The sequence below is a fragment of the Cucumis sativus genome, chromosome 3 (assembly GCF_000004075.3).
Source record: "Cucumis sativus cultivar 9930 chromosome 3, Cucumber_9930_V3, whole genome shotgun sequence".
Taxonomy (NCBI): domain Eukaryota; kingdom Viridiplantae; phylum Streptophyta; class Magnoliopsida; order Cucurbitales; family Cucurbitaceae; genus Cucumis; species Cucumis sativus.
The window spans coordinates 29,198,708-29,215,499 of NC_026657.2; the positions used below are offsets into that span (position 1 = coordinate 29,198,708).

The 16,792-nt window shown below is 30.1% G+C and overlaps 2 protein-coding genes and 1 non-coding gene across 5 annotated transcripts; 2 read left to right on the forward strand and 1 right to left on the reverse strand.

Moving 5' to 3' along the window:
* Nucleotides 1-804: 804 nt before the first annotated feature.
* On the forward strand, nt 805-4,755 carry LOC101222785 (rop guanine nucleotide exchange factor 7). Of its 2 annotated transcripts, none has more exons than XM_011653575.2 (7): nt 805-1,915; nt 2,008-2,118; nt 2,878-3,032; nt 3,136-3,210; nt 3,283-3,576; nt 3,650-3,985; nt 4,071-4,755. In XM_011653575.2, the coding sequence occupies exons 1-7, from the start codon at nt 1,390-1,392 to the stop codon at nt 4,386-4,388; spliced, it is 1,815 nt and encodes a 604-aa protein (XP_011651877.2). In that variant the 5' UTR covers nt 805-1,389; the 3' UTR covers nt 4,389-4,755. The 2 variants fall into 2 exon arrangements, with proteins under 2 accessions (XP_011651877.2, XP_004137923.3); XM_004137875.3 differs by having other exon boundaries at nt 808-1,915; nt 2,002-2,118.
* Nucleotides 4,528-4,599, forward strand: TRNAD-GUC. The gene has a single exon. It is a non-coding gene; the product is annotated as a tRNA-Asp (tRNA).
* Nucleotides 4,756-5,710: 955 nt separating the features above from the next.
* LOC101220657 lies at nt 5,711-7,302 on the reverse strand. 2 transcript variants are annotated; one of them, XM_031882790.1, is made up of 6 exons: nt 6,996-7,302; nt 6,814-6,877; nt 6,544-6,707; nt 6,409-6,472; nt 6,199-6,238; nt 5,711-6,102 (listed from the first exon to the last, which is right to left on the reverse strand). In XM_031882790.1, exons 1-5 carry the CDS (start codon nt 7,119-7,121, stop codon nt 6,222-6,224), a joined length of 435 nt encoding a protein of 144 aa, XP_031738650.1. In that variant the 5' UTR covers nt 7,122-7,302; the 3' UTR covers nt 5,711-6,102; nt 6,199-6,221. The 2 variants fall into 2 exon arrangements, with proteins under 2 accessions (XP_031738650.1, XP_004137753.1); XM_004137705.3 differs by having other exon boundaries at nt 6,544-6,710; nt 6,996-7,290.
* Nucleotides 7,303-16,792: the final 9,490 nt, after the last annotated feature.

Consider the following 16,792-nt stretch of genomic DNA (forward strand, 5'->3'; position numbering starts at 1 on the left):
TGATGTTACTTTCAATTGTATTCTTTTGTTTTTTATCCCAATGTGTTACGTGTTTGAAGTTATCTAATCTAAGTACAAGTAAACTACTTTTATATATACTTTATAAATAAAATGTAAGTAAACTATTTTCTAATAGTCATTTTAAGAGAGATTTTTAGGTCTTGTTATTAGTTTTTGGATCAAATTTATTTTTGTTGATATTTAAACAGAATTTCTCATCGACTAAGATGAATAGTTTCTTCTTTTGAAAACAAACGATTAAGATGAATACTTCTTTGTTCAATTAATCAGAGAAGAAAACCACGTTAGAGAAAAGAATTAACATATATTTTGATTGTCTACAAAAATAAAACTCTATACAAATCCAAATAGGAATAGAGGAAGGAAAATAAACCACAACAGTAAAAGCAATTAGATTCACAGAAGTTGCCCAAGAAATTGAATTCCAATTTCCAACCAAATGTTATATTCATTTGAAAATTTTAATACTATTATAAAATTGACCAAAATGAATTGGAATCGGTTGCTTTCAACTTTATATTTTCAAGTTTATCCTCAAAGATTGAAAATTGGTTCAAAGTTGTGCTTAACTTCCCACCTAAATCAAGTTTAATAGCACAGTGGTTGGTACGAAATCGCTCTAACCTTTTACATTTTGGGCAAAAAACTACTTATAGGCATTTCACAAATGATATATTGCTTTAAGTACGAACTAGTAATTATATGGCATCAAATAAATTTATAATTTATAATTTGCTTTAATGAATAAGATTAATACAATATTAATGTATAGTGTTTTTGGTTTATATGATTATAATTACCAAAAAAACAGTTCCTGAAATTTCCTTATGTATGAAGGCACTCTGAAAATCAACCACCAAACCACCAGAACCAATGGGAAGCATTTAGAATGGGAATTTTGCTTGAAGCTGTTGTCTCCAACCAAACCATTCTAATTCTTAATGATGAAAAACATACTAATTTGTATCCATTTTATGGAATTAAATTTGATGAACCGTCCATTGCAAGACTACATTACTTTCTATAAAAACATATAAAAATGAAAATGCTGTATATAATATATGCTTCATCTAATTACATTTCTTAAGTAAATTAAAACTCCAAAGTAAAGCAACCGTAATTAATTACTTAAATGTTAACATATTACAATCAAATCCCATTTGGTTTTGAATTTTTTGTTTTCAAATCTCTCCTACTGGGGACCAGAAAGCAACATTAACATTAATGGAGAAATAGGCTCTTCATGAGTTGAAGCAAGTATCAATAATCATTTCTTCCTCTTTTACACGCATATAAACTATAAACTTACCGCGCTGATGCTGCTTCTTCTAACCTCCACAAAAAATTCTGGGTTGGTTAAAAACTCTGATGGACTTAACCTTCACCCACCAACAACATACTGAACCGATTCCACTTACAAATCTTTCCCCCACCCCCTCCGTTTGCTTCAACCCTTTTTCCAATTTGGGCAACTGGGTTTCCAAGTCCGCTCGAAAACTCTGCCACAGGCCTCGATTCTCATCTGGGTTTTGCTGCAGAGGGCTGGAATACAGGGGAATGGTCGTGAATAACTCTGCGTTTTTGGAAGTTGTTGCTATGGAAATTGAAGTAAAAGAAGAGAAGTGCGATGTGTTTGATGAAAAGACTGCCTCAATTTCAAGTTCTGATTTGTTGAAACCTGTGGAAACAGAGGAGGTGGAGGAACGGAGTTTGAAAGATGAAGAGTCGTCGTCGTCGTCGTCTTCTTCTTCTTCCTCTTCCTCTTCCTCTTCCTCTTCCTCTTCCTCTTCCTCTTCTTCAACATCAGCAGCTTCAATGGGATGGCCTCTTCACGAAACGGTGGTTGAAGGTGAAGAAGACAGAGTGGTGGAGAGGGAAGTGTCAACAGACTCAGGTATGGTGATGGTGACGTGTTAATAGCACAAGATGAATTAATGATATTGTGGATTTGTGGTGATGAAATTTGATGATGATTTTTAGAAACAGAGATGATGAAAGAGAGGTTTTCAAAGCTGTTGCTGGGTGAAGATATGTCAGGGAGTGGAAATGGAGTCTGTACTGCTTTGGCTATATCCAATGCCATTACCAATCTCTGTGGTATGTCAACACCTTTAAATCCTATATATATATATTATCAAAAAGTTTTCTAATCAACTCATGTTTATTCTTAAATTTTTAATTTCAGGGCATTCCATTCTAAAAAACGCCTTGTTGCACTTTTATCGTATTCTCAATTTCTACTAAACTCACACACTACTTTCAAAAAAGATGTCAAGAACAAAAATCTCTTACCATTCACTAGTTTTCACCACTAAATATATAATTGTAATTATTTTGAATTAATTAATTGAAATAAACCCAAAGAAGGGTGTAAAGATTTTAATCTTTTACCTCAAACACATGTCAATTATTATTGCTTAGTTAGATTTTTTTTTCTAGTTAAAGTACATAGAGATGAATGGATGAGTTCAAATTTGAAATCCACCTTTTTATTGTCTATTTGTTTGTATATTTTCAAATCTTTGCAAACTTATTTACTTCTGTAACTAATAACTTTGTTGGTTGAGAAATGAGCTTTCAATTTTTAATTATTTATAATTTTCATGAATATGTATTGTCCAAATGGCTAATGGTATACTATTAGTAAATTGTTTTCTTCTTCAGCTCAGCGAATGATTTTGCTAACTTATTTATGACTATGTGTCTGATTCTGATAAAGTAAGTGAGAATTGGTTAAAATGTATACTTCAACTTAAAGGGTTAAGAATATCCTATCATTTTGTTTATCAAAATAATAAAAGTTTTAACCCAAGAATAAAGAAGAAAATTCTGATGGTTGGGTTGTTGAACTTGAAGGCAGTGTATTTGGACAGTTATGGAGATTAGAACCTTTGGAAGCAGAGAGAAAAGCAATGTGGGGAAGAGAGATGGAATTTTTGCTTTGTGTTAGCAATCACATCGTTGAACTGATTCCCATTTGGCAGACATTCCCAGATGGAACCAAGCTTGAGGTTCATTTCACTTCATTTCAGTTCAATTCAATTCTATCTATTACCAAAAAAAACTTAGTAGTCTTTTATTTTCTTCTTTCTTTCCATCATCATCACTCACCAGATCATGACTTGCCGCCCCCGTTCAGATCTTTACGTCAATCTCCCAGCTCTTCGCAAACTAGACCACATGCTCCTCGTAAGTTCATATTTAAACTAAATACCCTCTTTTGTTTCTTCCTCACTAAAGTTTTCATAATTTCCACTGCAGGATATCTTGGACAGTTTTGTTGATTCTGAGTTCTGCTACATTGATCAAGGGATACTTGCCACGGATCAAACCGATGCCTCTTCCTCTTTCCGTAAACTTCTCGAGCGCCAAGACGACAAATGGTGGCTCCCTATTCCAAGAGTTCCTAATGGAGGCCTCTCTGAAGCTTCAACAAGGCACCTACAACACAAGCGAGACTGCACGAATCAAATTCTTAAAGCTGCCATGGCCATCAACTCTGTTACTTTAGCTGACATGGACGTCCCCATTTCATATTTGGAAGGTCTTCCAAAAGTAAGCCAATTGTATAATTTAAACATACTATATCATTTAATGCAACATCAACATCATCGATACCCTGTTTCAGAATGGAAGAGCTAGCTTGGGAGAAGCGATTTACAAGTACATTTCTTCAGATGAATTTTCCCCTGCTTTGTTATTGGAATGTCTAGACATATCTTCTGAACACCAAGCCATAGAAATAGCCAACCGAGTTGAGAGCGCAATGTATGCATGGCGCACCAAAGGAATAGCCTCCAATAATTCAAAATCGTCTTGGGAAATGCTTAAAGAACTGATGATCGATGCAGACAAGAGCGAAGTATTAGCTGAAAGAGCAGAATTAGTACTTCTTTGCCTCAAGCAACAGTTTCCTAATCTCCCTCAAACAAGCCTAGACATGAGCAAAATCCAATACAACAAGGTGGGTGTGTTTCTTTCTTTGTCTGTTACCATACTGAGAATTTTCCAATAAAATTTGGTTCTTTTTTGTTGTTGTTGTTGTTTAGGATGTCGGGAAAGCTATACTAGAGAGCTATTCAAGAGTGCTGGAGAGCTTGGCTTATAACATTGTGGCACGTATTGAAGATCTGCTTTATGTGAATGAATTGACGAAGCATTCAGATCAAATTCCTGGGATTTCCCAACTGGGAATTGTTGCTCATAATAGCAGTAATCGAATACATATCTCGATGCCATTTTCCACTTCTCCTTACAACACGAATTTCATAAAACCCAGTTTTTCGTCTGTGGATCTTGTTGGAACCAGATCGCCCATACCCAAACCTCCGCAATGTGGTCTTGAAGAATCAGAAAAATCTGACTAATTACAAAGTTCTCTGTAGAATAACACAATACAAAGATTCAAAGGAAAGCATACTTCGTCTGCTGTAAATTTGGATTTTCAATATTGGTTTAAGAAATATAGTTATGATTAAAGTATATGCACCTTTCAATTTCAAAGATGTCGTTGTAGTATAGTGGTAAGTATTCCCGCCTGTCACGCGGGTGACCCGGGTTCGATCCCCGGCAACGGCGTTTTATAAAAATTCCTTTCTTTTTTCTATACTTCCAACAAGTTATAGGAGACGGGTTCGATTCTGTCAAGTCCCAATGTTTAAAATGTTAATGGGTGAGACGACATCTGTTCACTTTATTTTTTGAAGTATTTAATCTAAATTACACTTTAAAGGATTTCTTTTTGCCCTTCACATTCTCAATAACTATCTATTGATCTTGCCCTCCAAAATATCTCTTTCTTATGTTACATTTTTCTTTGATTCCTAATTTTTCTTCTTATCATTTCATACACTATCATTATTTATAGCTCTATTTTTTTAATGGAAAAAAAAAATTCTAAAATTTTTTTATACACATCCTTTAACAAATACATTCCCTTTATAACTGCAGTTCAAATTTCATTTTGTTAAAGAAGTTAAACTCTTTCATAGGGAACACTAATTTTTTGTTTTTGCTTTTATATGATTAAAAATATATTTTATTTATAAAATTCTTTTAGAAGATATAATTTATACTCACATTTTGTTTAGAGTATTAGATTACAATATATGAATTCTTTCTAGTATTAGATTAATGAATGTACTTAATACTCTATTATTATTGAATTTGATTCAAAATTATTTGAATTTCATTTTAAGAAAATATAATTTCTAACAAATTTCATTTTAAGAATAAATAATTTCTAAAGTTGAAGGTACATACATATAAATATAATTGATTTTTTCTTTTTAATTTTGATTTTTTCTTTTTAATTTCTCGTTTCTCCCTGTAGATAACCTAACCTATTTGATAATACCTTATGAACATTCGATTTTTTAAATAAAAACAAGATTTTTGTATAAACAGTCCGCATTTCCATCTTTTACCTTTACATTTCCATCAATCGACATCGATATGTTCACATTCTTATCGATCTAATATTGACATAAGAGACGAATTGACCTCATATTCAACTTTATCATGTAACACAACTCACATCAGGCCAGTTCACATAAAGATGTCTTTTAACATGTGGCAATAATTTTTAATTGGAGGTAGAGTTTCAAAACGCAACCTCTTTTACTTTAAAAGAATGTATATGCTGAAGTGGGTAAATTACCACAAACACATTTATGCACACTTACACCAATAGAAGAAACATCTGAGAATTATACATTGGATAGGGTCATTAAAGTATAAGAAAAGATGGGATGAGTATATGAAGATAAGGATAAGACTATATCCTATGCGCAAACAATTCCAGATTCTCTTGTCTTCATATCCATTTCTTACCAAATATATATTTTATATACAGACTTCAAATACAACTTGATAAACATTCTACTTCTTTGCTGGAATGATGTTAATAACCATTATCATGATAGTGTAACATCCTCTTTTTAAGTACAACAAATGTTACGTATAAAAGTTTGAACCTCTCCAACTTTAAAAGTAGATGTCTCGACTACCATTTTGGCTGGTAAAATCCTGTATGATTCATCTCCATGTATTATATTTATTGTAATGGAGTGTGTGTTGCACCTGCAAAAAAGCATATGAATAAAAGGATCTAATAGCTAACTTAACTTGCATTTTGAGATTAATGTTTGCTTTTAACCAAAGGATTTGTAGTAAAACCTTGATGGCGGGGTGTGAGTTTCTCAATAGTAAAGAGAGCCTGCATTTTTAGAACACAATAGAATGGAAATAAATAAGCGAAAGTCGGTTTCCATATAAAAAAGACAAGTAAATATTTTGAAATGTTATTCAATAAACCGTCGCAATCTAGCTGCTGTACTGAGAAAATTTTGGTTGTGACAAATAATCAAACACCTTATTGGCATATACCTTGCCACCAATTTCCTCTAGAAGCACCGCCAGAATCATCTTCTCCCCCATGATCTCTCTTTAACTAGCAACATAGAAGAGTATCGTTCAGAACAAATAATGGATGATTTTTACAAAAAATAATGCGACACTCACAGGGGAGTTGAACCCAGTTGCTGGATTTTGAGTATAGACATCCTGACCACCATAGTAGATTGAAGAACTAAGATGACATGGGTTTGTTCTCTGTTCTTGATAAAACGAACCCATCTCTCTGCTTGATGTGCTCCCATTCTTGCATTCCTTATATTTGGAATTTCCTTCTAAACAAACAAACAGAGTTAGCAATAAACTTGCTCAAAATTTGGCTAATTTAGGTGCGAGATACATTTTACGAAGTCCAACAATTTGTGTGATGTAACTAACCAGTTTTGGGGAAGTATGAAAGAGCAGGTGATTTACCACCGACTTCGGAGTGCTGGCCGGAGGGCTTCCCCAAAGACAAAACCCCAAAAATAAGTTAAACCCACTGCTTAAAAGTGCATGAATATAGAAAGAATGAAGGGAGTGAAAGTAGCAACTAGATAAAACAAAGAATAATAATATACCTTGAAAGAAGAAGAGAAAACAGGGCCAAAAATGTGATTAGAAGAGAGTGAAGAAGTGTCTCTGATCCCAAAGAGATCAGAAGTGAAGGAAAAAGATGAGGCATCGGATGGTTTCTTCTCCGACATATTTCAGAAAAGGAATCAGTTGCCGTCGCCGGAACAAAATATAACAAGGAGGGGAAAGAAAAGGATTAGTGAAAGCCATTGTATTGCATACCCATCTATTTATAGAAACAAATTTCGGCAAACCACCGACCTATTATTATATGCATAATTTTGTCACATCATACATTTGAAACCTACAAACTGGTGTGCTGCCACAACCTTCAAAATTCTATTTCACAAGTCAAGACAACACGTTCATATCACATTCAATAAATTAACTTCAATGGTAATAAAAACCCTTATATGTATAAATGTGAATTCTGAGACAGAAAATATTGAATAAATTATTGTTGTATGTAACTTCTAATTGACACCTTCACCACATCTTGTTTAAACATAATTCCAACATTTCCTATAATTTATATATTAGTTTCTATCTTCGATCAATCCATTAATAATTACATTTTTCTTCCAAATTATATAAGTTTTTATTTTAAGATTATAATTAGTATAAGGTTATATAGCCATTCATTTATCTATTTATTTTGAAGATTTTTTTTATGACATAAAAATTGTAACTAGTAATTAACTACTCTTCGAATAATAATAGATGGTTTAAAAAGATTAGTCAGATCCTAGATAGAGAGTCAAAAGGGATACCACGAACGTAATCTAAACACGGATACGAAGATTACTTATTCGTTTCTCATTGGATAGTCGAGTAGAGTTATTTATAAACTTTTTCTGTACGATGCACTTACGGTTACTTAAGAAGATCAAGATGTGATCGTTTATGTTTTCTAACGGTTGAAGTTATAGACTTTTTCTCTACGATGCACTTACGGTTACTTAAGAAGATCAAGATGTGATCGATTAACCTTATTTTCTTAATAAAAATTAACCATTACATGTTTTCAGTTACATGCAGATTAGAGTCTATATTTTTTCTTTAATTGAAAAATAATTAAGTAGTATTGCATGTTTTTGGTTACATGGCAATTTAAGTCAGTAGTCGTTTTATGAACATAACCAAAACTCTCTTTCATTTATTTATTTATTTCGTCGGTGATGTGATTCATTACCGACTCCTTCACCCCATCATATATACTTTCCCTCTCCAATAATAGTATAAGTTTTCTTTATCATTCTTCCAATCAAACTAATATTAATGTCTTAAAATAATATTATTTTAACGAAGAAGGGACGTTGTAAAGGTAGATCAAACCATGCATTGTGAAAACAGGTGATGATGTGGGGTTAATGGGAAATGAAACGTTTGAAAAGAGAATCTGCTTTTTAGCAAAGAAAGGGAAGGAGGGGTCACATGGTATTTGAAAATGGTATAAACGGAGGGGAGGAAGAGATGGTTTGGGGGATGCATGATTTACAAGTGTTCAACTTATTTTCATTCACTCACATGCACTGTCCCCTCCCTTTAAACGCATACTTACAAAACCCTATCTCTCCACATCTTTCTATCCCTCACCCTTTCTCCCAACATTCACTTTCATTTCATTAATAGGTGCACATTATTATCTCCATTTTTTGTCATCTAAATTCCAAATGAATAAAATAACGTAGTTTACCTCACTTATTAGGAATAATAAAAAAAAAATGACCGCCATCTATCAGTGGTAGAGTACTGGCGAGTGCGAGGAAAAGTGCGAAGGAAAGCGTGAATACAAAAGATCAGAGGAAGAGTTGATCTAGCCTGAATACAGAATTCACATTGTTTCTTAATGCGAAGCTCATAAAAATGTAACAACATTGGTAAAAAGAAATGGAGCGTTATACACCAGGTTACTTGGGAAAAGGCGTAAGAAAAGGAGGTGGTGGTGGACATGATGGGTTTTGTGAGTTCTTGAATAGGACAAATTAATTAGGCCACACATATAAACGACACTCAACAACACTCCAATTCCCAATTTGCTTCTTCCCAATATGTCATCGTCTTCTGTTCATATTGATGAAAACTTGGTGCATACCCCATGCATACATGCTTCTCCATCTCTCTCCCATACAAGACAAAATATAAAATTAATATTTTGAAAATACATGAACCCAAATTGCACGAAAATTGAATGTACAAGAAACAAATAAAATATGAAACAAAACTAAAGTAGTAAGTATACTGACAGAAACCAAACCAAAAGTACTTTTTGCTGAAATTCTTATTGATTTTTGGTTAATCGGACATAATGCGAGCGTTATGAGTTAAAAAAGTAGGCCTGAGTTATGAGGCCCACCATTCTGTATCGCCACCTTCACGCCAAATAGTCAAGTGGGCCGTACATATGGGCTTAGGAGCGTTGGAAGTGGGTTCTTTTTCTCTAATGGCCCATCTAGCCTCCTTGCTTATGAACATTCTTAAAAGTCCACATAATCCAAATATACATTCTTAAAAGTCCACATAATCCAATACATAATTAAAAATTAAAACTTTACTTTTACCTAATGTCTATTTTATATATTATGTTTTCGATGACCAAAGAAAGGTTTGAAAATTTAAAAAAAAAAAAAATCTGAATTATTATTTTGATTTTAAGATTTTTTTTTAAAAAAATTAAAAGCAAAATACTTACCTACTCAAATAATTTTAACTTTTTAAAACCATATACTTACCGTTTAAAACATTAGTTATAGAAGTGCATTAAAAAAAATTATAACATAGTTCAATTCGATAAGACATAAACATAATTGGATTGTATAAAACTAAACCAAATTAAATGACCGACTTAGCCTAAATCAAATTGATACAAAGATTGAGTCATTTTTATCAAAATTCTAAAAGAATCAAACTTAATCCAATTTAGGGTCGTGTAGGAAAAACTCAATACATATTATTTCAATATTTTGTATAATTAATAGAGTAAAAGGTAAAAATGTGGAAGCTAAACGTTACTATTAAAGTAAATCCTCTGATTCTTTCTCCATACTAAATCCTTCAAAAAGTTTAAAAGAAGAAAGTTTTTTTTTTTTTTTTTAATTCACACATGTATCCATAAATTATCTTTAAAGCATTGGATGAAACCCTAAAAAAATTGTCATCTCTTTTAAGAAATATCTCTAGAAAATATAATAGGAAGATTGTATTTATAGGAATAGAATGAATTCTAACTTTTTCAAATTACGTGATTAAATCTAACCTCATAAAAGATTATAGACACACAAAAAGTTAAAATAAAAAGAGAAAAAACAAAAAAGGCAGCCCATGTGGGTACGTGAAGTGCTACTATCATTAATGTCTTAGTCTAAATTGTAAAGAAGGTATTGACATGAAGGGTAGTGGGGGCCTTAGGCCAAATATTCACAAAACCCCAATGGGTTCATTGGTAGAGATCAATTTAATTCACCCTAATGCTTCTACATTTTTAACTATTCAATCCATTACTTCCTCGACATATCATATCCTATCATCTCTAAAAGAAAAAAAAAAGAAAAATTAAATTGATACAATATTATCTAAAAAAGAAGTCACCTTTAAGTCCTAACACAAAAATTTATCTCTGTCTGCCTTTTACATCATCAAAAACAACAACCATTAACCCCTCTTTTCTTTTTCTTTAATCTACTGTGTCGTTAAGCTTTTGATATCTTTTATTACTATTATTTGTTTAAAGAGATCTTGATATAGTTTTAGTATATATTGTTATTATACTCAACATTCTCTTTGTCTTTGATTTAATGGAAAATGTTGAGTATATGTGCATGTGAGAGACAGTATATATATATATTTATATATACACTATTTAGTAATCAAAACAGATGAATAGATAATTAAATAGTTAATGAATGATATATGTTTTAGGGTATCTTTAACCAACAACAAAGAGATCTATGTTATGGTGACTTTTCAATGACATTAATTATATGTATGATGAATATAAGTTATATTGAAAAATATTGAATATCAAAAGAGGTAAAGGAAAATAAGAAAGTAGGCTTTTACGATAGAAGTAATGAGTAAGTTTGTATGTATTTATCACGTGTTTAAAAAATATTGTAAACTTTTTATCTTTTATCTTCTTTTCTTTTTTTTGTCCTTAACAATCTTCCCCTAACTTTTTATATGAAGAAACAAACCGATATAACCGAAGATAATGCGATGTCCAAATTCAGTTTGATGACGCAATACCGTGCTCCAATCTTCCCCTGAATAAGAAAGACGCTCGTTTAAAGTGTGACATATTTATTTTGTCTTTTTATTTTCGAGAAAAAAGTTGGAGAAAAAGAGAAAAGATCGCATGTTTTTATCGTTAAGAACAACGACATAAATGCTTCACATATGACATATCTCGATAAACTAGTTATATCATAATATCCACTTTGAATATATGTTCACTCATGATTTTGTTTTTCATTAAAAAAAAAATTCCTATCGATAAAGATATATAATTGCTCTTACTTTCCTACAACTACATGTTTTTAGTACAAAAATTACGAGGTAAATGTCAATTATTGATGAGCTAATTACTTTACTTTGATTTAATTGTAATTATCATAACACATCGATCGGATAAAAGTTTATGAATTTATCAATCGGAAGTCACCATTGTTATATTAATGTGTTGTAGCTCTTGTTCTTTTTTTTTTTTTTCAAAATTAGAATACATGTTAGTTTATATCCTTAGAAATCAAATGATTGCATTAGTTTAAACCCTAAAGTATATATATAAAAAGAAAATACACACTTCTATGTATTTTGGTATTTTATTTGAGCAGTATCACGTTAGAGATATAATTTAAGTTAATTAAACCTCTAAATCTCTATAAACCAATCTATTCTTAAGTTTTGTAAAAAGTGGACCATGATTAGAGAGAAAATGCATGGATTGTTGTAAAAGAAAATTTTCTAACTAAGAATCCAACTAAATTAATTAATATTAATATAAAAATTATGAGTATAACTAATGCAATTAAAACTTTAAATTAACAGAATTATTAGTTTAATTTAGTATAGTTTTTTTTTTAGCTTTAATACGACAACTACATTTCATTGTATTTCCCCTTTTTCTGAGTCTAATTCATTAGGCCCATCTCTCAATCTCTAACCTATTAAATTTGAATTGATATCCCTAATCAATTCAGTCAAACAATAAAGACAAAATGTAAAAGACACCCTGTCCAAATCATGGACTCATTTCTTTTTTCTTCTTCTTTTCTTAGATTAGTATAAAATATATGACATATCATATCCAAAATCAAAATATTACTAAATAATAATACAATGTAAAGAATATTGTTGTTTATAGGAAAATTGAGGGAAAAACCTCAATTGGATGGTTTTACTATAATTTCTAAATAGAATTTTAGAAATTGGATATGGTTGAAAATTAAAATTATAAAGTATTGACAAAAATGTTTCTCTCTATAATGATATTTGTTTGCTGTCATTTTAGAAAATATAAAAAACATCTGCCCAATTAAATTGTTCGATTAATAGATAAACTCGAATATTTTATTTAGGTGAGTACATTCATAGTACTCACGTCATCGTATCAGATAAAAAAAATATAACCATTCTGAATAATGTAGTACAAAATGGAAGTTACAGAAAAGCTCATAAAATGTTCGATTGATTAATTATTACAAAAGTCAATAAACAAAAAGAAAAAAGAAAATATTATGGATTTTGCTATATTTTGTAAATAGTTTCAAAACGAGAGAAGAGATATAGATAATGACAATTAGATAAATTGCTTCCTCATACACAATCAAAATAACAAACTCACCACTAAATAATACGCTGAATGAGATCATCATTCATTTTCTTTCATTAATATAGAATGTAATGCTTCATTCCAAAATAATAATCAATATAAATTTTAAAAACATATACATATTAACATACTCCTAATGTTTAAATAGATTCTTGAACTATGACTTTCGTCTCTAGATATCTTTTAGTTGTACTAAAAAAATTCGTAAAACATTTATAGATGAGAAATAATTATTCAAAAAGTTAATAACTTTAGACATGAATATAAAGTACATTTTAAGTCAGAAAGCTAAAAAAAGATTACCATGATGTATGTTTGGGAAGATAAATGTAAATGAGTACGATAGGTATAGACTGTTAGAAAAGATTGATTTTGAATTGTAAGAAAAGAAGGAGGGAATCAATTCACCAATTGAGAAATGGTAAAGATCTGAAAGTGTTGTTTCATTTTCAGTGAACTGTAAAGTTAGAATCAAAGCAAAGCATTAAGCCCCAAAACCCTAAATTTTAACAAACACACACATATATATAGATCAAATCCAACCACATGTTTCATCCATTGTTATTACCCAAGCATTTCAAATTCTCTCCCCATTAACTCATTACCTCTCAAACGATTCTCTAATTTGAAAACGAAACTTCAATCTTCATATTGTTTTTTTTAAACATTTGGAATTAATTCAATGAATAACAACAACAACAACAATATTGTCAACTTGATTCTCCCTTACACAGATTCTAATTAATCCAAGAACAATGAGTTGTGGATTGTGACTGAAATGGATCTCCCACTCAACTTGAGAAGATGACTTTAGTTTTTTTTTTTCCCCTTCTTTTAATATGATCTATACTTTATTATTCTCTCTTTGTGATATGATTTGAATCACTCATTCATAGACAGTCACCCCTTCAAAGCTACCTATAAAGATGAAACTTGAGACATTAAATTCACATGTCTCAATTTCTTTATTACAACTCCTATCACAACACTCAACTGGAAAATTTAAACTTTTTTTGCTTATTGGTTACATTTCAACGTTGATATACATAGAACAATTAAAAAGATGAACCCGACACATATTAAAGTAATGCACGTATAATAAAAGTATTATTGTATTCCTAGTTTATTATTTATGTATTTTATGAAATTAGTGGTAGTTGTTTGTTTAATATATTAAAACAAACTCAATTGACATTAAAGATGCATTCAAAGCAATCACCTAACCCAACCAAATGAACTAAATAATCTCTAGTTTTCTCTAGCTCTTAGTGTCTCAATCCCCACACGTTTATGACATCTATCATAAAGTAATGTCTATATGTGAATAATTAGATGTTGCCAAATATGAATTATTCTCTATATGGTGACTAATGTTTTTTATATATATAAACACTATAACTACTCTTATAATTGAGTAGAAACATATGCTATTAATGGGATCAAATATTAAATTATAAGATGAAGAAATTGGGTTGATGAAGGGCTGAGCACCAAAAGGAAAGATATTGCAAGACGAAGGGAAGATGATAAAATTAGGAAATGAAATAATGTGATGTTAGTGGTGAATTAGAGTTGACACAAACAGGTTTCTTCCAGTGTTTTGTATATGTTGAATCATGATTTGATATCTAAATTGGAAAGATCATGTGTGGCCATGATGGAAAAAAAAAAAAAGGCTTTGTTGTCCACTAAATTGTAGATGTGTACGTATTGATATTAAATTTCTATCTGTCATGTGAAAATTGCATTTTGATCTAATTAATTTAAAATACATGTTAAATTACCTGTATAATTACTTCTATTTTTTCTACCAAGTGTGTCTATATAGTATTTAATGCATCTTTAATCTTTTAATTTTTTTTCAAATCTAATAATTTTCTAAAAGCTTAAAACTTAAAAATGTAAAAATAGATCACTTAAGTTTTACGTGTATGTTTAATAGTCTTATGAAAATTTTAAAAGGTTGAAATAGGTCAAAGACCAACTTAAATAAGACAAAACGTTAAGAGCTTATAATTATTAGACAAAATTTAAAGTTGAGATTTGTTAGACGAGACACAAAATTAAAAATCTATTTGACACAAAATTTACAAAGTTAAGAGTTAAAAAGCCTAAAATTAAAATTTAACATTGAGAATATATTACGTAGGATTGAAACAAACACGTGATTCGGTATCTCATACCTACCTATTATGACTAGATTATACCAAAATATTTAAAAGGATGGAAGCCTAAGAAAAGAATCTAAACCCTAAACTCAATATATCCATAAATTGGAGAGTTTGATATCAACAACTAGTTACAATCAATATCTCACATAAATAATCATAAATAGTCATCAATACAATATAATTAAAAATATTAATAGTACTATTTATAATTTATTTAGATAATAACAAGATATTTATAACGTTTATTTTGATCGTAAAAGTAAACATAATCGATACTGATGTTTTAATACTTCAACAATTAATATAGAATTAGGGCTTAGGCCATTAGTATAATTCATTACTAGTTGAAATATCTTCATATACCTTTTTATGTTTGTTATTTCTTTTTCTCATTGCATGTGTCTAAAACGAAATTCTCTTATAATAGAAGGAGGATTCTCTACGATAATTGATATTAAAAAATGGGTGCTTTAGCTCATTTAGCATGTGGGTGTGTGTGCATATGGTTCTACAAAAAAAATAGTTGTTAAAATTTTATGATGGTGACAAGAAATTAAAATCTCCCATTTCAACATATATTCCAAAACATTCCTCCTATTTTCATAGTTGACCAAGCCCATGTCAAGGTATCAATTAATAATCTAACTTGTCTTTTCCCACCAATTTAGGGTTCAAAATTCCGTACTAAAAAACTTAGTAGTATATAGATTAATTAAGGTCAAAAATTAAATTATTGAGTCCAAAATCTCACAATCAATATCATATTCATTTCATGATGATGAAAATATAGAAATATTATATCAAGTGAACTAACTGGTTATTGCTGATTTTGACTAAAATGATGATGATTTATAAAAGCAATTATTCAATTATAAGAAAATAAATGTTAGGGATATAGACTATATAAATGATAACAATAAAATATATAGAAAAAAGGATAGGATTCTACAGAATATGAGTGATGGCGTTGGACTGTGAAATATAGCGATGATGCAAAATAACACATTTTTTGTATTTGACAATTTGGAAATATGAACACAGCATGCAGAAATTAAATATCAGAATACTTTTCTTAGAGTTGGATTAGAAGAGTATTATTAAAGTAAAAGTTTTTGGTTCTTAAAACTTTTTTCGAACCTTCCCTTTTTGTACCTAAATTTTTATTTTTATTTTTTAAAAAATGCATAATGCTTATTTTGTTCTTTATTGTTATCTTAAAATAACATTTTCAAAAGGTTTCAATTGATAAAAATTAGTGTTCTATTAGATTTTTCAGTAAACATAATAGAAATTTTGGAATGTCTAAGCTTTCCCTGAAATAGATGTTTTAAAATTTTATCTGTCAGAAAAAAGAAGACAGAAAATGGAAGGATAAAATAAACTTATTTTAATTAAGTACTGTTCTATTTACATTTTATAGAAACTTAAGTATATTAGCTGTGTTTTAAAATAATTGGGTCAAATCATATCAAATTTCTATAATATTGAAATTAAATCATAAACGTAATTAGTTATAGAAATTAGAGTGGAACCCTAAAAATTAAACTTAAAAGCTAGACATATTAGTTTATTTTAATTTATCGTGTCCTATCGTAATATTTTTGAATATTGTTATTTAAAATAATTTTTTGAAAAAAATGAACAGTGTTTAAATGATTGAAAACTGAAATGAGGAAGTCGGCATGACAATGGTGAAAGAATAGTGATGAAGAAATACTCAAAATTTTCGGCTGGGTCTAATTTTCTGGTGAGAATAATGGCGTTTGGTTATCTTTTTTCTTTTGGCGAAAGTCCAATGCTT